Source organism: Plectropomus leopardus, chromosome 5 (genome assembly GCF_026936395.1).
Source record: "Plectropomus leopardus strain MGB_pleo_1.0 chromosome 5, ASM2693639v1, whole genome shotgun sequence".
Taxonomy (NCBI): Eukaryota; Metazoa; Chordata; class Actinopteri; order Perciformes; family Serranidae; genus Plectropomus; species Plectropomus leopardus.
Window position 1 is genome coordinate 4,487,216 of NC_142180.1, and position 27,113 is coordinate 4,514,328.

At 42.5% G+C, this 27,113-nt stretch overlaps 1 protein-coding gene across 1 annotated transcript in view; it reads left to right on the forward strand.

The window, feature by feature from the left end:
- niban1a (niban apoptosis regulator 1a) overlaps positions 1-27,113 on the forward strand; it is a 61,330-nt gene that overhangs the window by 24,268 nt on the left and 9,949 nt on the right. Inside the window, exons 2-9 of the mRNA XM_042513191.2 lie at positions 3,157-3,287; positions 4,740-4,868; positions 4,970-5,084; positions 17,273-17,443; positions 20,123-20,238; positions 24,727-24,831; positions 25,190-25,352; positions 25,479-25,666. Coding sequence (XP_042369125.2) covers positions 3,157-3,287; positions 4,740-4,868; positions 4,970-5,084; positions 17,273-17,443; positions 20,123-20,238; positions 24,727-24,831; positions 25,190-25,352; positions 25,479-25,666 — 1,118 coding nt within the window. The remainder of the gene's footprint in view (positions 1-3,156; positions 3,288-4,739; positions 4,869-4,969; positions 5,085-17,272; positions 17,444-20,122; positions 20,239-24,726; positions 24,832-25,189; positions 25,353-25,478; positions 25,667-27,113) is intronic.

Sequence of the window (27,113 nt, forward strand, 5' to 3'; positions counted from 1 at the left end):
TATAATATTACAGCTACCTCAAATATGGGCCTTAGGAAGATCTTAATTTAAAGGCTCAGATTCAAATGTTTGCCCTAACTTTGGGGTTATTTATTGGACTACAGAGTGCAGAGTGCCCCAGGGATGATGTTTTTCTGTAGGCGGACACTGAAGTCGGCGTTGCTCTGGTTCTCTCGCCAAAAAGCCTGTGGGATTTTTCTATTGGATTTTGGATTATTGTACAGAGGAAGCTCTGTGGGAAAAATAAAACTATATGATAACTATACGTTTTATTCAGTAATAATCTTCACAAATGGACACCACTTTTAGGATTTTTGAAGAGTAAATGCATTCGGCAGAAGGGAAAAGCTAGTTAGGCTGTAAACTAACCGCATGATTTAATGTCGCCACCAAAACAATCCTGTAAAACCATGTAACTGATGATGTGCTTTAGTCACATGTATACACTCATTAGCAACTGGCCTTTTTTAAGACACAAAAAGATCAAAGTTAGTTGGGTAAAAAATAGATACATCATAGTATTGCAAAATTTGTATGTGGCAATTATTATTTTATTACAGGGATGCCAAGTATCAAATGTTTTTAATCATACAAAATATTAATATCACAAATATTTTTTTTTTCTTTTGGTAGCCTGCTAGAATAATAAAATCAATTGTTTTTTCAATCCAAAAGATACATATTACTGCCAAAAAAATAACAAGTGAGTTGAACGGACTGAAAACTTTATTTTATTATATAAAACGGATGTTGACGAAGTTTTATCCTTTGAGACATAATTTAAAAACCCAATGACTTTGAGACAAGGGAACTGGAAGTGATAAAATGCGAACTCATTTCTGGGTTTTGTGACTCATTACTGCAGCACTCTAAAATATGTCTAAGATTGGCTCTTCCATGGATGTATTATGGGGATCTTCATGGTTCAAGAGGTTTTTAAGGGGTGAAAATTTTGGCCTCAATCAAAAGATAAAGGTCCCATTGTAAGTATTAATTTATCTATTATTCATCTTTTTATTTAAAATTAAAGATATCTAAATATATAAAAGTTCATTATTATCCCCAGTAAACTTCCAATTAATACTTTAATGCAATATTAGTTTTTCAATAAAATAGTGGAATTTTAAGGTAAAAATAATTATCAACATTAGACTTGATTCATGTTTCTCTGCCCTGTAACTGAGCCACATGTATTTTCATTTTTTGACTCTGTTTTTTGAATTCATCTGTAACCCAGACATACAGCTTCTGTTTCCATAGTGACATGAGCTGGTTGTTGTGGCGCCGTGCCACGCTGTAAAACATCCCAGCGGGATAATGACAGAGCACATCGACCTCCGACATGAAATGACTGTACAGTGAGCGAGACGATAAACAGCAGCCACATGCTCGGGCATGTTGATCCATTAAGTGGAGGATGTGTCACTGGGAATTACCTCTAATAGTTTGTGGATATTGAGCATTTAAGGCTGCGTAAATACTCGTTTAATGTTTTTTTTCTCTCTCTCAGTGATGTGGTTTGCAGCCGTGCAGAGAGGAGACAGAAATGTGGAACTTAACTCAGTGACTTTGACAGAGCTTTATTCTTTGTTTTGTTTTTCCTAAGAAACTGAATCCCTGCGCGTCAGGAACCTGGCCTGCTTTAAGCAGAATCAGAGTGAAATCAGAGTTTTCTCTTTTCTCTCAGTAGTCATGTGGATGTTCTGCCAGCGAATCATAGGTTGACAGACCACAGGAGGGACTAGGAGGGTGGGGGCAACGTGAAAGGGATCTGGTTGTAAGAATGGCCTCAGATACTTGGACAAAAACATGGAGTCAGATTGGATATTTGTAATGTGGATAGAAGTTACTGACACGGTCCAGAGAGACACTAAGAGCGGCCTCAGTGACCTGATTACATTAAGATGCAGAGATCACCTCGGTACAGTATGATTTCATCGGGTGTTTGTCATCCAGGCTGGAGGAAGATTTGGCACGTCTCAGCACTGAGGAAGAGATGGAAAATCAGTGTATGGATGAGCTCAGGTTTTTGTTTTTAGAGTTTTTTGGCAAATGCAGCACTGTACAGACATCCAAAAAGTTTTAAGCAGTTTTGTCAAATTCAGTTCTAACTTCTTGTGGTTTGTTTTTAGTTTTTGTAGTTGAGCATGATTCTCGTTATGCAATTGAATCTTAAAGAAATACTTCAACATTCTGGGAAATACTCTCTGAGAGTGAGATGTTCACATGGATGTTAATCTTGAGTCTGCTGGAGTCAAACTAGGTCACCATAAAGACTTTAAAGCAGGGGGAGACACTAATTAACTGTTTTGTCTGCAAGGTCAAATGCACGGCTGCAATTTATTGAGAAATAATGAATTATTAACCATTTACAGTGGTCTATAACACGTTAGATCAAGAATTCTTAGTTTTGTGATATTAACAGTCCAAAACAAAACACATTCATATTATAACAACATAAAATGGAGAGAAGTAGCAAATCCTCCCATTGGAGAGGCTAAAACCAGAGAATGTTCAAGGATTTAAAGCAGTGGTTCCCAAATCCCTCTCTCTAAAAGCAGTATTACTTTTTATCTTTTCAGCTATTTATATTCTATTTCCCCATATTTTAACTTCTGCACTGTTTTGTTTCATGCGTTTGATCGCATTTTTACTTATGCCCACTAGACACATTTTGCTGCAGTAAAAATGACGAAGTGAGAATGTCATCGCCTTGCTGGTGTGTATTGTTACCAAATGACTCAAAGATCCACAGTTTGACCACTGGTCATGTGTGACACCACTTTTGATAAATACTGACTTAAACACTGAATCAGTTATCAGAATAGTTGATTGATTTCCTTGGTGCATGTAACTTGTTCAGGTGCAATACAGATTGCGCCATGAATGGTCTTCATAGGATCTGGTCTCAGGGAAGCACAAATGTGTTTGAGTATCTTTCAAACTGGACTTCCTGGTTTGTATTTCATTCTCTACCTGTAGCCCACACCGGAGCTTATTGTTGGGCTGAAACCTGATCAGGAGTCCAACTTCAGTACTTGGGCTCAGCAATCAACACCCATCCTTGAGCATAACCAGTGCTTTTAAAGTTTATTGTTCATCTAATTTCCCAATAAAACCAGCCAGTGATCATTCTCTTTCTCTGTGTTCCTGCAGGCCAGGCCGCGGCTGAGCTGAAGGAGTTCAGTCTGTACTACAGGAAGCAGTTCTCTGTGGCTCATTTCTCTCAGGTAGAAGATGATCTGGAGCAGCACAAAGAGAAGATCACACAGCTGCTCAAACAGAGGGTACATGTCTGAATGCTTCAACTGGTTCCAGTCATCTCAACCAGCATTCACTCTTTAAAAATAATTCTGATGAATCAGAGGTTTGGTTACAGGTTGACAGAAAAACTGCACCATGAAGCACAAGTGCAGGTGTGACTAACATCTGTGACTTTATCCAGCTGTGTGACACAGAGAGGAGTCAGACTAAATTACAAAGACACATTTAGGAGCAATGTGGTAGTTTTTAGAGAGAAACCAACAGCAGGATGAGATCCAAGAAGGACTTCACTCAAAACTCACTAACACAAGGACTAATAGAAATCAAGCCACCAGAAATGATGAACAAAAGTAAAAGTAAACAAACATGATAAGCTCACTCTTTATGCCAGTTATCCAAACCAGCCTCGCCTATTTATAGAGAAGTCAGTTGTCTCAAAAACTAACGAGAGTGCTGACCTCTGCCAAGACCAAATGTCCTGTCTTCCAAACTTAATGAAAGTAATACAGAAACATTTTCTTTATCCACCTTATGATTCGGCTTGGGGGGTATGTAATATTTCATACCTCCATACCTTCCTGAAATTTCACCAGGGTATACGGTGTATGACTGTCTAAGTGTGCAGCACTAAGTCCTCCCGTGATGGCGCGTGCACTTGCTTTCAGCTTTTCAGACTTATAAATACACAAAAGACACCCACCAAATGTTAAGGAAAGTTATATTTTCACACTAACACCTATCTCCCTTATTAAACAGAGAAATAACAGCTGCACACCATTTCAATTCAACTTTCTCTCAGTCAGGGAAGACTGACGAGGCTACTTTTTTTTTATCATCAAAGGACACTCACTGTAGCCTGCTCTTTTTTGTTCTGAAAATGTTGCAGTGCAGCCCCATTTTGGGGATGATAAACGAGGTGCAGACTCCACTATATCATTGGTGAGAAAGGTAATATAGATACAAAACATCACTAAACTATAATTACAAAAATAAAATGATGTTTTCAGCCTTAAGCATCAGCTGGAGACTAAGAAAAAAATAGTTAAATCCACTTGGCTGACTGCTGGCAGCTGTTAAGGTGGAATATAATCCTTACTTGGAGAAAAACAACCTGTTGGACTGTCGCAGCTTCGTTTGGTGTGCTTGGGCAGAATAAACCCCCACTCTTGCCTGGGTTTGTGCCTTGACAAGGAGTCAAGGCACAAACCCGTTATTTAAAAATATCCCATAGAGAGAGACTCTCACAGCAGCCGTTGGCCCCGTGACAACAACCCCGCCCACATGTAAAAGTACTGTGTGCTGTGGAAACACTACACAGATCTAGGGTCTAGGTACCTCTACGTTGGTGTTACTTTTGCTTCCAAATTTACTATAATGAAAGCTTTTGATGGAAATGTGGCTTTAGAGACCAGGAACAAATTCTTGCCACATTTTTAGCTCGTCTGTTCATGTTATGTGTTCTGTGTTTTGATCAGGAGGCTCCTCAGGAGGCCGAGGTGCTGTACGAAGAGGGCGTCCTTTACTTTGATGAGACCAGGAAATGGAAGGACAGGTACGTGGTGGTGAGAGCCAACTACTGCCTGGAGTGCCACGACAGTCTGGAGGTGAGGGTGACAGTCTAATGCAGACTGGTGACATTGATCACATCCACACTCCCATAAAAAAGAAAAAATCATTTCTGTTGGGTTTTTTTTTCTTCCATCAGACTTTTGTTAAAGGAATCCCTCCACGCCAGAAGCTGCTGCCTACAGGGGGCACTGTTCTCACCACAGAGGAGAAATACATGGCCATGGTGGACAAGTGCTTCCCTGATGACACCAGTGAGTAAAAGACGTAAAGTGTTAGTTTGGGATTTTTGATGTGGGGCTGTATGAGATACTATAGTCAGTGTATTTCAAACAGTATCTGGCAGTTGGCCTGCTCCCTGTTTAAAGAAACCGTCTTCAAAGCTCAGCATTACACTGCTGTATTAAAGGGTTGATCTCAAAATGTATTTCAGCCATTTTAAAAAAAGGCCTACCCAAAAAAGATCAGTATTAGTCTAATAGGGATGGGGATCCAAACCCACCTCTATTGAGGACCCGGTTCGGCTTTTTTCAAAACCCGAAAATCAATAATGTTTGACCTTATAAATACTGCTGTTGAGTCCCATGGGTCCTATAATGTAACATTACATCTCAAGTCCAGTTACATCATTTAAATCCACTCACTGGTCCCCTAGCATTGATTATACATCAAATCAAACCTAAATGCAGTGCCTTTGACTGTCAAAAACTACTCCTTCAACTTTGTGAGCTGTTGCTGCTGCTGCCAAACAGTCTTCATCATCGTCAGTTCACAACAGCAGTGGTAAGAATCCAAACTTTGAAGCAAGTCCCATCAGTTAAAAATAGTAATACAATGTTCAAATCTGAGTTTAAATCGGCAGGATAAGAGCTGCTTAGCTAAATAAAAGAGGTTCCATAAGATGTATTGTGATGTGTTCAATGTCGGCTCAGTAAAATTACTGTTGGGAAAAGGTCAATAAAACATCATCATGATGTGTTCAAATGTAACATCAAGAAAAAGAAAATTTAGTTTTTGGCGAGAAAGTTAAATATTACAGTTGTTTGGTTGAGAAATTTGTTTTCTCAGCAATATAAAAGAAAAAGTGACTTTTAAGCAATAAAAACAAACCCAGTTTTGTTAAACACATATTGCCACCTCGCCTTTCTACCACATAATAAAAAAGTATCAATAATGGTATCGATAAAGACTTGGATTATTAAGGACTCTTGATACTGGCATAAATATAAAAAAAATTGATGATCCCCATCCCCACAGTCTAAGTGGATGCTGTTTTGAGAGTATTTTCGCCATTTTACCCGCTATCACACAGCCCTTTCCTTTGGCACTACACTTTTCAACAGTATAACTTCCATACTTCTAGTTCATTGCATCTCAGAGGGAATACTTTATTTTCTACATTTATTTGACACAATATATGATGTGATACAGTACTATACAGCTATTGTTTCTGAGGCAATGGAAATAACATATTGGGATTCAAATTTAAGAGCTGTTCCCCTTTAGTTTTCACTAACAGAAATTGTCTCTCAATTTGCCATCTACCCAACAGTTGTTTGTTGCTGTAGGGACCATTACAGTGCTACTAATGTGTCTGCAGGCTTTAGAGTCCTACTCCTGATCATCTGTCCAAAAGGTTTTATCTGCTTTTTTAGGGCATAACATGTCTCTGCGGGTATTTGACCACGGCCCAGTTGTCAGGATCATTTCAGCCTCAGGTGTTTGAAAACAGACGTATACCTGTGCTCACAGTAAACATTAACCTCTGCAGAGGATGAGCTTCCTACGTAATGGGAACATTTGGCTGTTTGCACACAAACATGCTCTTTCCCTGTCTGCTTTATCCACCTGGTGTAACGGGTGTGGTACGGACCCAGATGCAGTACAACGGTAAACAGGAATAGTTGGTAATGACTTTTATTCAGCCCAGCACAATTAAAAGCAAGATGAGGTAAATCAGCACACAGTTCGTTTCTTCGGTCGGAACCCACAACAAAGTCTCTGAGGAGATCGAAGCAACGAACTGAAGCTTACGCCACTCGGGCGGAAGGGAGGAAACCCTCAGAAGCCCAACAGCTCGACAGCACGTGTGGAGTTACCGTCGAGGAGAAGGCGGAAGCGTGGTCGGGGACAGGCGGAGAGGTCTTTGCCAGCAGAGCAGATCAGGAACGCCAAAACAGAACTGTGGTCGGGGACAGAAGGCAGGTAGGTTTACCGGGATCAGGCGAAGAGAGCAGGTCAGAACAGGCAGGGTCGGCCAAAGATCTGGCAGGAGAATGCTGGAGAGTCTTGCATAATGCGAGGAACAATCTGGCAATGAGTCTGTGTGTGTGGGTGGCTTATATCCTGGGTTGATTACTGATGGGCTGCAGCTGGAGGTGAGTGAGTGAGCAGGCAGAGTGGGCGTGGTCAGCAGGTAGAGGGAGCAGAGGGAGAGTGAGTGGAAAAGTACTGAGGGGGGAGAGGAGCAGACTTGTGACAGAACCCCCCCCCCCAAGGGACGGCCCATGACGTCCCACAACGAACCACCGAAGCAGGGCGGGCGGCGGGGGGCCCGGAGGAGGGTCAGAACTCTCGGAGACCCCAGACACTCCCGCCGTCCGAGAGGGCACCACCCAGACTCCGAGGCAGAACCCACGTTGTCATCCCCTGGGCGGCGTGGACACAGGAGCAGGACGGGAAGCAGAACCGAATCCCCACGTGCAAGCCGGGCGGTCCGAGGGCTGGTCGGGATGTTGCCGATGGAACCTCCACGAGGTCGTTATCCAGGATCTGGGCTGAACCCAGGACCTCGCCCGGACCGCACTTCTCCCAATCGACCTAGGTACTGAAGGCCCTTCCACGCGGCAAGAGCGCAGGCAGGCGGTGCAAAATCAGTAGGGCAGGGGTCCCATCTATGATGCGGGAGGAGGAGGAGGTCGGGACGGAGGTTGCAGAGGGCTCTCTCGGAATGGTTTGAGTCGGGAGACATGAAAGGTGGGATGGACCCTCATGGACCGGGGTAACCTCAATCGGACCGGGTTGATCACTCTGTCGATGGGGAATGGGCCGATGAACTTGGGAGCCAACTTCTTAGAGTTCTCCCTCAAGGGGAGATCCCATGTCGACAGCCAAACCTTCTGCCCTACTTGATAGGCTGGAGCCCGGAACGGGCATTTATTGGCGGCCGTATGCACTGCCCGCAGACCCCAACAGTGCAGATCGAGCCTGGGTCCAAACCTGGCGGCAGCGACGGATGAAGGCCTCAACTGAAGGGAAGGCGGTTCCCCTTCTCGTGGTCCGGGAACAAGGGGTTGAAACCCATACGCACACTGAACGGAGACATGCCTGTGGCAGAGCTGGTGAGGGTGTTGTGAGCGTATTCTACCCACATCAGATGCGAGGACCAGGAAGCAGGATGCCTGGACGCCATACAGCGGAGTGCTGTCTCCATCTGCTGATTCTTCCGTTCCGTCTGGCCATTGGATTGTGGGTGATAACCGGAGGACAGGCTGGCAGATGCACCCAGGAGGCGGCAGAATTCCCTCCAGAACGAGGAGGTGAACTGGGGACCCCGGTCCGAAACCACATCAGTAGGAAGACCATGGAGACGAAACACGTGTTCCAGGAACAGCTCAGCAGTCTCTTTAGCAGATGGAAGTTTTGGCAGGGGCACGAAGTGAGCCATTTTACTGAACCGGTCTACCACTGTCAGAATAGTGGTGTTGCCTCCCGACAGTGGCAGACCGGTTACAAAGTCCACGGAGATGTGGGACCAGGGACGATGAGGCACAGGTAGGGGCTGGAGGTGGCCAGCAGGAGCCCTCCGGGGAGCCTTATTCTGGCTGCAGACTGGACAGGCGTTGACAAAACCAGAGATGTTCGCCCACAGGTAGCCCACCAGAACCGGGCGTTGCACCACCTCCTTGGTGCAGGTAATGCCTGGGTGACAGGTGAGCTGGGAACTGTGTGCCCACTGCAGAACCTCGGATCTTAGGTCTTAGGGACAAGAGCCGATCTGGCGGGCAGGAACTGGGCCCCGGCTGGTCCTCCACCGCAGCTTTGACCCGCTCCTCGATGGCCCAGGTGAGGGCGGCCAGGAGACAGGAAGCAGGAATAATACTGTCCGAGTTGGTGGAGTCCCGCTCCCCAACCAGAAACTGACGGGACAGGGCGTCAGGCTTGACGTTGCGGGAACCGGGTCGGTATGACAGGGTGAAGGTGAATCTGGCGAAGAACAGAGCCCACCGGGCTTGACGGGAGTTTAGTCTTTTTGCTGTGCGGATGTATTCGAGGTTCTTGTGATCAGTCCAGACGAGGAAGGGGACCTTGGTTCCCTCCAACCAGTGTCTCCACTCTTCCAACGCCAATTTTACTGCCAGCAGCTCACGGTTACCAATATCATAGTTCCTCTCTGCAGGGGATAAACGACGAGAGAAGAAGGCACAGGGATGAAGCTTCTGGTCCTTGGCAGACCGTTGGGAGAGAACGGCCCCCACACCCACATCGGAAGCGTCCACCTCCACCACGAATTGTCGATCGGAGTCCGGGATCAGGAGGATGGGAGCCGAGCTGAAGCGTTTCTTGAGCGTCTGGAACGCTTCCTCCGGCCGGAGACCAGCGGAAGGGGATGTTGCAGGGCAGGAGGGCGGTGAGAGGAGCCGCCACAGCACTGTAGCCCCGGATGAACCGCTTCTGTAGAAATTGGCAAAACCCAGGAAACGCTTGCAGCTGCTTATGGAATCAGGAACCGGCCAAGAGGTGACCGCAGAGACCTTGGCAGGGTCCATCTCCATGTGGTTGTGGCTTATGATGTAGCCCAGGAAGGAAACTGATGCGGCATGAAACTCACACTTCTCGGCCTTCACGAAGAGGGAGTTGCTTAGCAGCCATTGCAGGACGGTCTGGACGTGGTGAACGTGCTCTTGCTTCGTGCGGGAGAAGATCAGGATGTCGTCCAGGTACACGAACACGAACTTGTTGAGCAGGTCTCTGAGCACGTCGTTGATTAGGGCCTGGAAAACGGCCGGGGCATTGGTTAACCCGAACGGCATCACCAGGTATTCATAATGTCCGGTAGGTGTGTTGAAGGCCGTCTTCCACTGCCCCTCACTAATCCGCATTTCAGGTGGTAGGCGTGTCGCAGATCCAACTTGGTGTAGATGGTGGACCCTTGAAGGAGCTCAAACGCCGAGGCAATGAGAGGCAGAGGGTAACGATTCTTGACGGTGATGTCGTTGAGGCCCCGGTAATCAATACAGGGTCGCAGGGGAGCCATCTTTTCTGCCAACGTAAGAAGAAACCCTGCGCTAGCGGGAGAGGAGGAGGGCGGATGATGCCGACGCCAAGGCCTCCTTAATGTAAGTGTCCATAGCCTCTCTTTCAGGTGCCGACAGGGAATACAGGCGCCTTTGGGGGAACAGAACCAGGAAGGAGGTCAATGGCGCAGTCGTAGAGGGACGATGTGGAGGCAGTGACGGGCCCTGCCTTGTTGAAGACCTCCCGGAAGTCATGATACTCAGGGGTACCATGGAGAGATCTGGCGTGGAGCAGGAATTGAACTGGCAGCTGGTACTGGCGTGACCATCTGTTGAAGGCAGATCTGGTGGCACGAAGGACTCCACCCCAAAATGGACCCCCTGTAGGACCAGCGTCGATGGGGGTTGGTGACGACGCAGCCAGGGGTACCCAAGGATCAGGGGGAGATCTGAGACCTTAGCACATGGACACGGATGGTCTCAAGGTGCGTGCCTGACAGGAGCATGGAGATGGGCGGGTCTGGTGGGTGACCCTTCCCAGGAGGTGGCCGCCCAGTGCGCTGGCTGGAATAGGACGGGCAGAGGATCCAGCTCAATCTCCAGCTGCCGGGCGAGCTCCTCATCTATGAGGTTAACGCCAGCCCAGAGTTCGAGTGAAGGTGGCGAGGGTGTGGGACCCCTCCGCCAACAGAAGCTGAACATGGAACAGAGGCCGTTGATTGGGGCAGAGTTCAAAGATCGGCCTCAGCAGGATGCCCCTGCTCACCGCTGAGCCCTCCCCTTTAGCTGGACACCGTGAAACAAAATGGCCGCCTGGCCACAGTAGAGACAGAGGTCTTCCCACGACGCCGCCTCTCCTGCCTCTGGCGACAGACCGGTGCGACTCCACCTGCATGGGTTCTGCTCCTGGGTGGGTTCGGAATGGAGACCAGGGTTGGCAGGTGGGCCATGCTGACGTAACGGAGAAGCGGTGATCAGCTCCCTCCAACCGCTGTTTCTTCTTCTGGCTTGGATCCGCCTGTCTAGCCTCGCGGGTCAGTTCAGGCCATCCAATGAGCTGGGAGGCTGAACGAAACCAGCTCGCCCTTTATGTAATGGAGCTAGCCTGCTGAGGAAGGCGCGCATTGAGCCGCCATGTTCCACTACTCAGTCGGGCCCGGTTCTGGAAGTCGATGGCGAAATCAGCGACCGCCTCGATTCCCTGTCTCTGGCTCAGAAGACCCCAGTGGCGCCAGGTCCTGCTGTTACTGGTCCCGAAAACCTTTCAGAATTCCTCCGCAAGGACTGGAAGGAGGAACAGGCTGGCGTGTCTTCTCCCATTCCGCCGCTCCCCACAAGAGTGCTCTGCCGGTGAGGTGATTAATGGTGAAGGCGACTCTGGCTCCCTCCGTGGCTGTAAGGTGTGTGGTTGCAGGGCAAACAGGATCGAACAGTTCGTCCAGGAACGGTTACAACCCTCTGGATCCCCCGGGCGTATTGCTTCAGGAGCCCCCACCCGAGGTTCAGATGCTGGGCTGAGAGATAGTGTCTGTGGCAAAGCAGGCGCAGGCTGGGCTGGTGCTGGCGGAGCGCTGAGTCAGCGAGGAAGCCATCTGCTGCACTTGGTGGCTAACTGAGTTAGCGACGCCCAACGCTGAAGCCGATTGGCGAACTTCGGTTACAAGTAGAGGTGAGCTGTGCTTCAGGTGCTGTTGCAGCATTCCCTCGACGCTGGCAAGACGGGACTGGAAAGCGTGTTGTCTGCTGGTCCATGTTAGGGCCAGATTGTACTGTAACGGGTGTGGTAATGGACCCAGATGCAGTACAACGTAAACAGGAATAGTTGGTAATGACTTTATTCAGCCCAGCACAATTTAAACACGGCAAGATGAGGTAAATCAGCACACAGTTCGCTTCTTCGGTCGGAACCCACAACAAAGTCTCTGGAGGGAGATCGGCAACTAACTGAAGCTTACGCCACTCGGCGTGAAGCGGAGGAAACCCCGATTCAACAGCTCGACAGCACGTGGAGTTACCGCCGAGGAGAAGGCGAAGCGTGGTCGGGGACAGGCGGAGGTTCAAACCGAGTGAGCAGTCCGCTGAAGCAACGGTACCGGCGGGGGATGGACCAGGAGGACTGCCGGGGCCAGGCGGAGGTCTTTGCCAGCAGAGCAGATCAGGAACGCCAAAACAGAACTCGTGGTCGGGGACAGAAGGCAGGTAGGTTTACCGGGGATCAGGCGAAGAGAGCAGGTCAGGAACAGGCAGGGTCGGCTTTCAAAGATCTGGCAGGAGAATGCTGGAGAGTCTTGCATGATGCGAAGGAACAATCTGGCAATGAGTCTGTGTGTGTGGGTGGCTTATATCCTGGGTTGATTACTGATGGGCTGCAGCTGGAGGTGAGTGAGTGAGCAGGCAGAGTGGGCGTGGTCAGCAGGTAGAGGGAGCAGAGGGAGAGTGAGTGGAAAAGTACTGAGGAGGGAGAGGAGCAGGATTGTGACACCTGGTCGTTAGAGATTACAAAAAAAGAAAGGAAGCCGCCGCATGTTCATAACTCTGATGCAGATTAACCTTCAGAAAAGGATACTCTGTTACACTGAGCAGAATTCAAATGTGTCATCACTTAGATATCATCCTGAAATATTTCTTTACTACTCCATAAAATATGCATGTTCGAAGTTTTTCAAAGAATCAAATTCCAAATTTAGATGAACGATTTCACAGCTGCAGTTTACTTTCTTATTAATCATCACCATCTATCAGAAAAACTTCAAACATATTTTCACGCCGTCACTTTCCATTCAAGTAGTTCTTTGCACACATAGAATACAAAGCAGCTCATAAAGTGGCACTCGCTGTTATCTCTATATATTTGATTAGATTGTGTTGTTTCAGCCTTGCATCTTAATCTGAGAGAAAAGAAACCTAAAGTGTTTCCTACTGTGATCTTCAACAACAAACTCCCACCCACGGGTGCTCAACAAAGCTAAAAGCAGCTCAGGTGGGAGTTTGGGGAGCCAAAGAGGACTGAAGGAATTTAATAGGAACATTTAAGACAAAAGCGCGAAGCACGACTTAATCATTATGATTGATTAAGCCCCACAAAAAATATCTGTTAATTCTGAAATTTAAAAACATGAATTTATGAAGCACTTCATGTAGTTTAACTGTAATTTATTTTAATTCTGTGGACACTTAACAGTGTTTTCCACCACCATGAAACAGCATTGATATATCATGTAATCCAGTTTAAATCATTTTTTCCTTTAAAAACGTGATTTTTCTAAGTTAGAAATAAGTGAGCAATGAGCCTTAAAAAATATATATGTTTTCAGGTCCACCCTTCAAACTGGCAGACATCGAGTGTTTAATAACATGAGTTTTCTGGTGGAATACGTCTTAAATCGTACCCATCAGTGTGCTGAGTGCCCAGCTGCAGAACTGGTTTCCTGTGTAAATGCAGGCAGGTTTGAACTGGCTCTGTTCCAGTCTGTTTCCAAAGGATTGATTGTTTAGTTCCAGTCATGTGAGGCAGACAGGATCAGACCACGAATACTGCCTCCTTCAGACCAAAGGGCTCACCTTTATTAACCTTTGTCAACATACCTGATCTGCCCTGCTTTCACTTACCTGATGTCAAACCAGACTAAGGGCAGCAGGTCAGATATACCAGTCAACTCAGTGGATAATTAATAAATTCGCTTATTTGTCCTCCTGTTGTGTTAGAAAGGGTTTTTTGACCTGTGTTTGAATTCATTATCAAATCAAAGCAAAGCAATGCTTGTTTTGGGTAATTTCTTTGTCGTTTGTAGTATTTAATTGGAAAAAAAATCAAATCAAGTTTGATGTGAAAAAATTGGAGATTTTATTTTTAGGTTGTATCGCCCAGCCTTACTAAGTAACTTATGACCAAACCATAACCAAAATTTTACTCTACAGCAGGGGTCTTCAACATTTTTCAGGCCGAGGACCCCTTACCTCAAAGAGAGATAGAGCAGGGACTCCCTACTACATACTGTATATTGTATGAAACTGAGTTGTGCTTAAAGCTTCTGGGAACCCAAATCAAAAACTTTCTTAATATATAATTTAGGGTCTAATTAATTCAATTCAATTCAATTTTATTTATAAAGCCCATTATCACAAAACACAGTTTGCCTCAGAGGGCTTTACAGCATACGACATCCCTCTGCCCTTAGACCCTCAAATCATCTAAGGAAAAACTCCCCCAAAAAACCCTATAACGGGGGGGAAAAAATGGTAGAAACCTCAGGAAGAGCAACTGAAGAGGGATCCCTCTTCCAGGTCGGACAGACTTGCAGTAGATGTCGTAAATTAATAACAGTAATGACAAAGAGGAAAGAGAAACAGAGAGAGAAAGAGAGAGGGAGAGAGGGGTAGAGAAGCACAGAAATAATGGTAACAATAGTATGTCATATAACAATAGTGATAGATGTAAAATTACTAAATGCACTCTATGATATTATGGGATGTTTCGTGCAAATATTGTAGGTGTTGATAAGAGTCCCATGCATATATTAATAGTGGAGGCATGACTCATAATAATGGCAGTAGAAGGTCGCGTCAAGCAGGATCACGGCATCTGTACATCCAAGGCCCACAGCACAGGTGCAGCCTCAGACAGGACCACAGCAACAGCACAACCAAGATCACGATTAAGGCGAACCGGAGGTGCAGCCAAAGCTTGAGCACGGCCAAAGGCAGGGTCACAGCATCAGCACAGCCATCAGCACGATCCAGGCACAGCCAAGATTGCAGCCAGGATCCAGGAAGACTATGAAACAAGGGAGCACGAATGCTCCGGAGAGGCAAATGAGTTAGTGTAATGCATTAAACAGACAAGAGTGTTTGCAGATGGAGGGAGCAAGAGACAGAAAAGGAGCTAAGGGTACTGATCAGTTTCATCTGGCTTCATCGATAATAGGGTTATCCTAATAAATTATTGATAAACTAATGGAGTGCAATATACTAATGCTCTTAAATGTGTTTTCAGAACTGGTTAAGGAGTTTGTAGTTAATGACAGACACAGTAAATGCAATATAATAAAACTACTACCTCTTTTATGGACCTCAGAAAGATTTCAATATAAAGGCTCAAATTTGACTGTTCACCCCAAGTTTGGGGTTATTTATTGGATTATGAAGTGCTCTAGGGATGATGTTTTTCTGTAGGCCAACACAGGAGTCAGCATCACCCTGGTTCCCTCATCAAGATGTGATTTTACCATTGGATTTTCGATTACTGTAGAAAATAAGCTCTGTGGTAATCAAATGTTTATGATATATTCAGCAAGATGATCTTTGAAAATGAATACCATTGTTTATGATTTTTGTAGGATAAATGCAATAGACAGAGGTAAAAAGTTCATATTAAGCTGTAAACAAATTGCACTACGGTCGCATAACTAACATCGCCACCACAACAGGACCATGAAGCCATGTTACGTGCTCTGTAGTCCCATTTAGCCACTTGTTAGTAACCACCTTTTTTAAGACACATTCAGCTTCAAAGTTAATGAGTGGGGCGCTTACTAATGTATTTTATGTCGTAGAGCAAAGTGTGAAAATCTGTTCAGCTTGCGAAACCACAGACCTTATTTCAGACCAAAATAAACATTCAAAAAATTGAATTGACTTTGAGATGATGGAACTGGGAGTGCTAGAATGACAACTTTTACCAGATGTTAGGGCACTCTGTTGATGTGTGCTGTGAATTAACAGAATTTGTCTTTGCCAATAATATGTCGATTCATGTTTATATATATTTTCAAACACATTTCACTTTTTGAAAAAAATAAAATAAATGATAATAATAATTATAATAATGACATTATCAAGAGGTAGGCTAATTTGGCGGGTCCCCTGCAGTAACTGTGAGCATATGCTATGTGTCATGGACCCCATGTTGAAGACCCAGATTGTACAGCTTATAATTACTTTTTCATTTCATATACCTTAGACCACATTTTCTTCATGAAGTGCAGCTCATTTTTGGTGAACAGAACAGGTAAATTTAATAAAAGGCAATGAGAGGGGACTGATAAACAAAACAACTCCCAAAATACCTTGGGTTTTTTTTTTTTAAAGCACAGGGATAGTTCAGGCACAGCATCATCTAATTCATTCACTGTCACACTGCTTGCTTTCTCAACCACATTCATCTTCTCCTTATGTGTTGAAGCTTTTGCTGTCATTGACTTTACTAACGTTTAATGCTCATGTATGTGTTTATTGAGTCTCAAAGGGCACAGCTTCAAATCTAACCATATAACCGTTATTAAATGTCTTTGATGCAAGTGTCTGACTGGAATATAGCAGAGAGACTGCAGTCTGACCTGAGGGCCTCTTATTCAGCTTGGAAACATTTTGTATAAATGCTCAGGAGTCATTCGTGCATCTCCTTCCTCTCAGATAGTCTGTTACAGACAGAAGTTCACAGCCGCTGGAGCTTTTCTGAACACTGATGTGTAATAAAGTGTTAATGCTTAAATGTGCTGAAGACAGAATTTTAGAGCAGAAGTTAGATAACACACACTCCCTGACTGTAAGCTACTATAGGCCCATGTTTAACTCAGTAACCAGTATTTAGACTACTTACTGGCCAGTTTGTACCATACAGGGCTGGAAGAAGCACCGGGACTACTGCATATGACAGTGTACTCTGTTGCATAGACTCAAAACTTTACTTAAATAAATGTACAGAAGTATAAGAATTAAACTAAGCTTAAACTACCAAAAGTAAAGTACTTATAATGCAGAATGTTCGATTTCAGAATAGTATATATATATTATGATACTGGATTAGAATTATTGTTGCACTAATGTGGTCATCACTTTAACTCTTTCATGTCCTCACTAAGAAAAAAAGTAATGGGATTTTTTTTTCATTACATTGTTTTAATTTTTCGGGGCTGTATTAACAAAAATATTTTTTACTTTAAACAGACCCTATAGTTTTTTAAATATAGGCCTCTACTGAACGGTTGAGATGGCCTTTCGTGGTAATGGTAAAACAGAAAGAAAAAATCTGAATTGCATACCATGTCCCATTCTAATGCTTATAATATATTAGTATACCAACAAATATCTCTTTTTTTCACCATGGAATTAGTAGTATTACCAGTATGATAGGTGATATTGTTCACTCTGACTGAAACCCTCAAACTGACCAACCAAACATGAAGCTGGTTTCTTCTTGCTTTCAGAAACAGATGTAAAGGAGGACTTTGCTCCTCCTCTGTCGGGGATGCCGGGACAGTTCCCCGTCTACCTGCGTCTGCCCTACAGGAGAGACTCCTACTTCTGCTTCAGACAGCAGGCCAAACAAGCTGCCTTCCTCTCCATCCTGTCAGACTGCATCCGACACCAGAACCAAGGTGAGACACTGCGGAAAAAAAACAGTAGATCCAATAGATGCCCTCTGATACAATACAACCATGGCAGCTGTCTTCTTCTGGGGTATTATTTGACATTTTTTAGAAACTGGTGACAGTGATGCATCAGAGTTTTAGTTCTTTGCTTTTTTTTATAGCTTTATGAATTCCAAACTTGTTTTTCTACAAAATCATTTTTTCATTTTACCAAAAGAAGCCAAAGGTCTCAAATTGACTAAATTAAATCTGCAGAAAATTTGCTTAAATGATATCTATACGACATTCAGAGCATTAATATAGTAGCAAACAACTATTTGCTGTGTAAAAATATAGTGGAGTAATGGCATCCTGAGCAGAGAATGAACTCACGCTCCCTCTATCTGTGATGTAATCTGAGCTTCTCTTGTTTGTGTGTGTTTGTGTGTATGCCACTATTAGTTGATCAGTACCTCTCTGCCCTGCACTGATACTGTGGTTGGTGCTGATACTTGTATAGCAGCAGTGTGGTAGCATAGCTCCCACCCTTTAGTCCCTCCTCGGCCACCTCCATGTTGAGAGCAAAGTGCAAACAATCTCAATCAGACACTGAATCATAGATTCACTCTAAATGATGAATGCAGCTCCTTTAACCCTTAGGGACTTTTTTGATCATTTTGGCTGTGTTCATGCATATGGCATACATTTTGACAAGAGCTCCTACAATAAGTCTAAAATACACTGTGTAAACAGAATTGTTACATTCATACTGTTAAGTGCAAAAAATGCACCACTGAAACCCATTCAAACTGCAATCAAAGCATAAAAACATGCGTTGTATTATTTCTGGGTGGAATTTGTAATTTTTACTATTTTCCACCTGATTATATCATCTTTTACCATATTTGTTAAAAACACAAGCTATTTCTACTAGGTGCACTGTCACAGTCAATGTTGCTGCAAATTGTTGACATAAACCAGACTTTAATAACCAAAAAAGCATGTATGAATATTTGAAATTAATTCATGTTTTGAGTTTTTTCATCTAAAAACATCATGACAAAATCCTGACATGTAAAGAGTTAAAATTCTGAAAATTATTCTAAAAATGAATACTTGATATTTTTGTTGGTTTTGTGTTTTGAGTGTGAGTGTTTGACACTGCACAAAAATGCTAATGTATAAAAAGTCAATGTTGCTGCTAATCATTCACATAATCTAGGCTGTGATAACCAAAAAATATTTACATGTCACACAGAGGATCTACACTGAAACCTCTTGGTTTTAAACAATATCTTCATAACAGAGTAATATAGAGCCGATTAGTCAGTTTTGTGTAATTTTTTAAACAGAAATGCCAAACTGGTCCCTGCTTTTCAAATGTGGAGATTTGAGCAGTTAAGACATTTAAAGACATTTCGGATGGACTTCACTATGTGACATTTTGTAGACTAAATTATTAATTAGTTAAATAAAAAAGAAGAGGCCGATTAATAAAACATTAAACAATTTTTAGCATGGTATAATATTGTCCTACCTATAGTGTCATATTGATTAAAAATGACTTACATTAATAACTCAATAGGTGGTCACTGACTACTTGTGTTAGAATCTGTAAAAATGTATCACGTTGTAGCAGCAGCAATAACCGCATTGTATCATCATCTTCATCACTTCACTAAGTTAATGAACTGAAACTGTTCAGAGCTGAGTGTTTGAGAGACAGACTTTGGGTTATATAGTATCACTTGAACCCATTTCGACAGTTACCAAGGCAACAGACTCACCACACCAGCTCCGAGGATCAGAGACGAATCCTTTTCTATAATCACGTTGAAGCAGAACATCCCTGCTCTGTGCAGCCGAGCGAGCTAATGAAGCTTTATTTAATTCACAGCGCAGTTTAAAGGGACAGGTCACCCCAAAATGAAAAACACCTTTTTTTTTTTCCTCTTACCTGTGGTGCTATTTATCAGTCTAATTTGTTCTGATGTGAGTTGCCGAGTGTTGGAAAACGAGTGAGTGGAAAAACGCAACAGCTATGTGTCTTTTTTTAGAAATCATGACCTCAAGATAATCTGCATACCTTGATGTGAGCAGTTTCATGTAGGAATTATTTTATTCTGCAGAACTATATCCACCAGTCATATCACTGCTCTGAAGGAAGCGTGGATCCAGCTCACCCCAAGAGGACGCCATTAATGTTTACATCTTGTGCTGTCATTAGCACGAGCCTCTCTTCTATGAGTAGATGCTTCCCTCTGCACAGTGATACGGTTGGTGGGGTGTAGTTCGGTAGAAAGGAAATAGTTCCTACATGAAACTGCTCACATCAATGTCTGTGGATTACCGTGAGTAACAGGATCCAGATTTCTGTAAAGACACATTGCTGTTGAGTTTTTAAATGTATATTTTTGGCACTTTAAGCACCACAAGCCTAGTGATATCTAGTTCCATTATTTTGGAGAGAAGGCAGACGTCTCTACAACCGATATCTCCAACACTCAGCAACTCACACCAAAACTATCGAGACTGATAAATAGCTCTACAGGTTAGAGGAAAAATATGTGTTTTTGATTTTTCGTGTGTGTTGCTGCTTTAAAATAATGAGAAGACACCAGAGACGTATGTCCCTTTATTTAGTTTTTAACCTACCTGTGTGCATGCATATATTTTTAATCTCTCCATGTCTTCCCTCTCTGTCAGACTTCCTGAAGAAGAAGACGTGTGAGGTGCAGGCCTTCCTCAAAGCCATTCAGCTCTACAGACAGGACAAAGACAAATACGAGGCCTGGGACATGCTGATAGGAAGTGATGCCAGGGTACGTCCAATGTTTGTGTGTGTGTGTGTGTGTTGTTGTTTTTTTAAGATAGTTTTTTGACACATGTAGCAGAGGGCAGAGTTTGGAATCAAACCTGCAGCCACTGCAGCAAGGACACAGCCTTTGTATATGGGGCGCCTGCTCTGTGTGTGTTTTTAGATCCTTAGCAGATGTCACTGTAACAATCCTGTGGTCTACAAAAAAAGCAAAAACTGTATCAACAAATGAAAGCTGAACTACATACAGCACATAACACAGTTGGGTATTGCCCTCACAGTATTTGCTTTCTTTCAAAGACTGAGATGAGAGGACTAATAATAATCTAATATCTGTGTGTTAAAGAGTAGAGACGTGATGTTGACGATGAGGATGGTGATCATCATCATCAGTTCAGCCTTAATGAGCTGCTCCGTAGATAAATGTGCTTAACATCAGTGTCATGAATTTTTCAGTCGTCTGCAGGATCGAGTTTGACTGTTTCACAGACAGTTCATGTTTCATCAGTTAGTGAAATGAGATCTAAAGTAAAGTTGAAGGGAGATGAAACAGAGAGAGAAAACTCCTTATCAGCATTTCCCTCTTTATCTTTTATTTAACAGAAAGCCTTTGTGTAGCTAAGATGTTATCAGATGTTTGGTTTTGATGTAATTGTGTGGGATTATAATGATTAAGGAATAGTTCAACATTTTGTAAATCATGCTAATTTTCTCTCTTTCCAGATAAGATCAAAATATTATTATATTGTGAAATAATAATCATGTCTGTAAAGTACAAAGTTAGGATGTGGTTAGCCTAGCTTAGCATAAATACTGGCAACAGGTGGAAGCAGCTAGCCTGGCTCTGTCCAAAGCTCAATAATAAACCGACAAACAGCTACAGATCACTGATTAATGTGTTGTATCTCATTTGTTTAACTACACAAATAGAAATGTAAAAGTAAAAAAAAAAAACAGATTGTTGTTTTTGGGAGAGTTACCTGTTAGAACTATGTCTTGTTGAATAACAGTGTATGTATCCACTCTGTGCAGTGTCCTCGGGCCACAGTGCACGATGCCAGACACAGTTTGTGATCACAGAATTCTGTTTACATATGGCCTTATTATCCTCACTGTCCTTTCTGTCTTTGTTTGTACACACATTTTTATTAATCGTTAACATTTTAATGCATCTGTTTGGTGATATCCAGCAAAGTTCTTTCTATTTAATTTTAATGCATTCATGCCGGCAATAGCTTTGGCAAGAGGCATTCTGTTTTTGGGTCGTCTGTCCATCCATCTATCCATCCATCCGTCCATCTCATTTTCTTGAATGAGGTATCTCAAGAACTTTTTAATTTCTTTAAATTTGGCACAAATGTTCACTTGGACTCAACAATGACCTGAAAAAAATTTCGGTGGCAATAGGTCAAAAGGCAAGGTCAATGTGACCTTATCTGTCTTATCCTTGTGAACACAATATCTCAAAAACACCTTGAGAGAATTTTCTCAAAGTTGGCACAACCGTTGACTTGGAAACAAGAAAAAATTGATTCGATTTTGGTGGTCAGAGGTCAGTGTGACATCACATCTGTCTCATTCTCATGTATGTATTAAGAAGGCTTGAGGGTGTCCTAAAATTTGGTATGAACGTCCACTTGGACTCATGAATGAAGGGATTAAAATTTGGTGGTGAAAGGTCAAGGTCAATTCACAAACCGTGTTTTTGTGACTCAAAAACTCAAGAATTCATACACTAATTATGGCAGAATTCCACACAAATGTCCAATAGGATAAAATAATCCAGTGATGACATTTTATATCCAAAAGGTCAAAACTCAATTTCACTGATATCATATATTTTGTGGCCATTATTGAACAGCATAACTCAGGATGAACTCCCACCTTGATATGTTGTGGATTGTGCATATTGTATATTATACATATATCGTATTGTTTTGTATTGTATTGTTTTGTATTGTACGCTGCACAGAGGCATACAACATTGAGACGGTATTTCCAGTCATTTTTCTATGTTTTTACTCAGCCCTAAAACCGCATCATCTTTGTTTCCTTCCAAGTCTATAATTTGCTGCTGTTCAGAGACAAAACAACAGAAAAGCATCTCCTGTTGCCTGTTTCATGTATGAAGAAAGGATACAGGGCGTGCACTAATCACAGTCATGGCTCATGTGCATCCTCTCACACCCTGCTTTAATCTTCCAGCAGCAGAGAAAAAAAAAAAGAGAAATTTTGTTCAGTCACTCTCCTCCTCACTCTTTTTCCCTCTTCTTCTTTCCCCGTGCTCTCTGCTCCGCTGCTGGGCTTCCTGCTCTTTTCCTCTGTACCCTTTAAAGCGGTGCAGGAAACCTCCCACATAATGTAAATGCTCCATTGTCTGCTCATATTGTGTGAAGTCACAGTTAGTCAGAGGTGAGGAAGTTGGATTTGCAGGAAGCACACAAACACACACACCAATTCAAGTCAAATTGTTTGAGCAATAAGTTAGACATTTCCTGTTTTCTCAAAGCGTGCTGTTCATAAACGTGTAGCAAAAATACATACCAAAGTACACATGCTTGCACTGCTTTTTTTTAATCTCGCACATAGCTCTCATCTGAAGCACACACACACACGCCCACGAGTCATAGCTGAGACATGAGAGGAATGAATGAAATGTTGGCAGTAGAAACAACATGAACAGTTTCACTGAGTTTAGTTACCACAGCTGCAGCACTGAGCACATGGACAGTCTCTCTTAACTTGTTCCAAATCTGTTTGTTAGCGCAACGAAAAACACGTTATAAATGGAAATGGTAAACTGTTGAGGTGGATCCTGAGAATCTATCTTGTGTTAAACTCCAGTTTTAAGACATTTGACCTCTGTCAAGTGCTGCTCACAGAGTGCATATTAATTGATGTTATCAAATCAAATAATAACCAGACTAACTTGTTTTTACCCCAAGGCTCCACAGTTAATCTTCTTTAATCTTGCATTTTGAGACTGACAAAAATCAAAAAGTGATGTAATGTGGATATATTTTTTTTATACCTTCATGCCAGTGATAGACGCCGCCAAAGACATTATGCTTTGGGGATGTCTGTCCCTCCGCTCCTTGATTCCTTTGTTTCTTTGTCTCATTCTTGTGAACACAATATGTCAAGAATTTCTTTAGAAAACTTCTTCACATTTGGCACAAACATCCACTTGGACTCAGTAATAAACTGACTACATTTTGGTGCTCATAGGTCAAAGGTCAAGGTCACTGGGACCTGTCGGTCTCATTTTTGTGAATGTGATATCTCAAGAACACTTTGAAGGAATTTGACACAAATGTCCAATAAGTCTTAACAGTGATCTGATTACAATTTGTTGGTCAAGGGTCTAGCTCACTGTGACTCTGCGTTAATCTCATTTTCGTGAATGCAATATCTGAAGAAGGCAGTTGAGGAAGTTTCCACAGATTTGGCACAAACATCCACTGGGACTCAAGAATGAACTGATTAGAAACTGGTGGTTGAAGTTCAAAGGTCAAGGTTATTTTGATGTCATAAATATGTTTTTGGCCATAACTCAAGAATTTCACATTAATTTTCTTATAAAGTCCTATTAATAAAATGGTTAAGTGATGACAATTTATATCTAAAAGGTCAAAGGTCAACTTCACTGTGACATTATGTTCTGCAAAAAAAAAATAAAAAAAAAAATACATAACTCGGGAACAGAAGATGAGACATTTAATCAGATATTGAACTGGTGACACTGATCTTTGGTGCCCTCCTTGAAACTGTGCTGATTGCAGAGATCTTCTGTGCTGTGGGCAGAAACATTTATGTGACGCATTCATGTTTTCACAGATATAGATGTAAACTGAAAGTGCAACTTGAATGTTGTGCAAAGGCATACAACTGTTCAGTGGTAATCTTAGTATGTAAGAAACATAAACAATTGTGATATGGATCCTTTAGATTTGTTTTTGTTTAGATAAGTGACTAAGATTCATTCTACGTAGGGGATTTCAAAGTGTATAAAGAAACTTGTCAGTGTGGTGTGGTGGACCAGCTTCATAATGGAGACTGTTTCTAAATGACGTCCAACCTACTGTAGCATTACTGTGCTGCAGTTTCTTGTTCTATAAACATGTATTTATTTCTAATAAGATAAAATAGGAGCCAATTTTTGGGTCCGGCTCTATTATAAAGTGCATTTTCTTCTAGTTTTAGGGCCTTTATATGCAAAAAATACTTGACTATTTATACTTACATTTAGTAAGGCTCATTTTCACTGTTAAATTTGTGTTGTTTTTATCCTTTCTTAGTGTTAGATTCTAGTGTCCTGTTTCATTGCTGCTTCTACCAGGGACCTGTGTATGTGGTTTGGTTCCCTCTCATGTACCTCATGTTTTAAAATGACATACAAATTTGGTAACCTGTAATATTTCACACAGTTTAGAGACTGAATGATTTGTTGAAAAAAAAAAAAACTAGTATCAGTCTGCTTGTGTGGTTGCAGGTGATGGCCAACGTGGTGATGGAGCAGCTGCTGCCGTCTCTTGAGAAAGACATGCTGCCTCGCCTCAAAGCCAAGAAGACGGAGAGGAAAAGAGTATGGTTCGCTGTGAGTCACACTTTTAAATATTATATCCGTTATAACTGATGCTGCTTCTGTTGTGTCCTCACCAATGCAGATGACAAGAAACTGTTTCATTTGCACATGAAAAGTATTTTAAACTTCATGTAAACGTACGTTTATTGAGACATTTAATGGAGTTTAATGGGCTCATGGATTTAACCCAGTTGCATGTGAAATGATACATTATGCATTCATGCTGTGGATATTCCCTGCAGTAAACCAAGGCTCTGCTGTAAATCTTAAATGGAGCGACTTTATTTAGTCAAGCAGTAAGAAATCATGAGAGCTGCTGATTTGGAAAACTTCTAAATGTGTGTTTAATTAATTCACCGTTCGTGCCCAGACGGTGGAAGCGGCGTACATCCTGATCCAGGAGCATCTGTTTGAGGGACTCTCAGCTCTAAAGGAGGAATGTCGATCATCAGTGCGGCAACAGGAGGTGCTCATCCACTCCGACATGGACCAGATCCTCAACTCCAGACAGGAGCTGGAGGAAAAAGTCCGAGGTAACTGATACTGACTTTTACTGCTGTGCTGTCAAACACAGGATGAGCTGCATTCCTCTGTGATAAATGTGGAGGAAAGTGGCTCTGGGTGGATGAGATCTGTGAGACTTTATTCTCCTCCTCTAGCCAAAGTAGCGGAGCCAGCAGAGAAGCTGTGCTCCGAGTCGGTCCAGCCGTACCTGGGCTCAGTCCTGGAGGAGCTGATGGAGCCGGTCAGCTCTGGTTTCCAGGAGGGACGGCAGCTGAGTGAAACCATGATGGATCAGGTGTGTCAGGACGTCCTGCAGCTCGCAGACAACGAGCAACTCAGAAAGGTTTGTTGTAACAAGAAATGAGTGACTACGCAGGTCGAATGAATGGAGAAACCATTATCTCATCCCTTCACATCAATATGCAGTTTTCTGTTGGCTGAATATTTCATTTTCCTCTATAAATAGGCAAATTTATGGGGCGACCTCTAGCTCACTGGGTAGAGTGTGTGCCCCATATGCCTCAGGCTTCTGCAGCGGCCCCCAAAAAATAATCTTTAAAATAAAAATGTAGGCGAGTTTATTATTCCATTAATATTCAATTGGAGGCTTAATCTGAAGGTGTCAACCCTCCATGAAGGCGACCAGCAGGAGTAACAAAGAAAAACAAATCATATTCAAATGACTGATTTATGTTCTTTAAAAAACACTCCTGTTTACGCTCTAACAATATGGTATATCAAAAATACCACAGCATTAACTGACAGAAATCTAAAGTAAATCTCTGCCCAAAACAAATCGAAACAGTTACAGAGCTGAAATTATCAGCCGATTATTGATTATTGATGAAAAATTCCAGTTATTTGTCTTGTGTGATCTACAGGTGTCTATATGTATCAGACACTGAAATTTCTGCTTTTTTCAGACTTTTTCAGGGTAATTATTAACCAAGTTTAAGACTGATTTTTTGATAAATTGACTGGTTTTACCAAAAATAAATGAACAAATGATAAAAAAAATCAAATCAAATGTTCGTGGCAATTAGGACCTGAAAAATTCAAATTCAATTTAAAAATATTTAATGACTTATAAGGCTGAATATTTATAAAATTGAATTTAAGAAATGTTATGCCTTTTTAAGGACCAGCAGAGACCCTGGTGATGGTAACGTGAATATCTTTAGTTTTTAGACAGTTGGTTGAACAAAACAAGCTTTTTGACAATGGGTCACCTTTGGCTTTAGGAAACTGTAATTACCATTTTTCATTATTTTCTGACGTTCTACAGATCACATCGTGCTTACTAAGTGTATATATGTATTTTGTACATTTCATTACACGTAAACCTTTACTAAATTTTTATCATGTTATTTCATTCATCATTTCATTGCTAATGACTGTCTCTGTAACTGTTGTATACATGACAATCAATAACTTGAAAAGATTAGTTGAAAAAATAATTGCCAGATTCAAGTCAAGTCGTCTTTATTAAGAGACCTTACAGTCTAACAGCACACAACAGTGTCCTTAGAACCAGATGAATTGATTATATTAATAATTGTGTGTTGCAGTACTTCAAAACTGTGGTGCAGTTATCTCCACAGTGCTGCATGAGCTGATTTACAGCAGCTAAAGCTGGACAGTGTTGCTACAACTTTGCAACAACATTGCATCACGACTGTAAAGAAAACTGTGGAGGGGTCACAGAGAAAGAGGAAAACCTCTCTATTTATTCAATATTTGAGGTCACCTCAGCTCCAGAACACAGCAGCTGCCTCTTTGGGTGCTCCTTT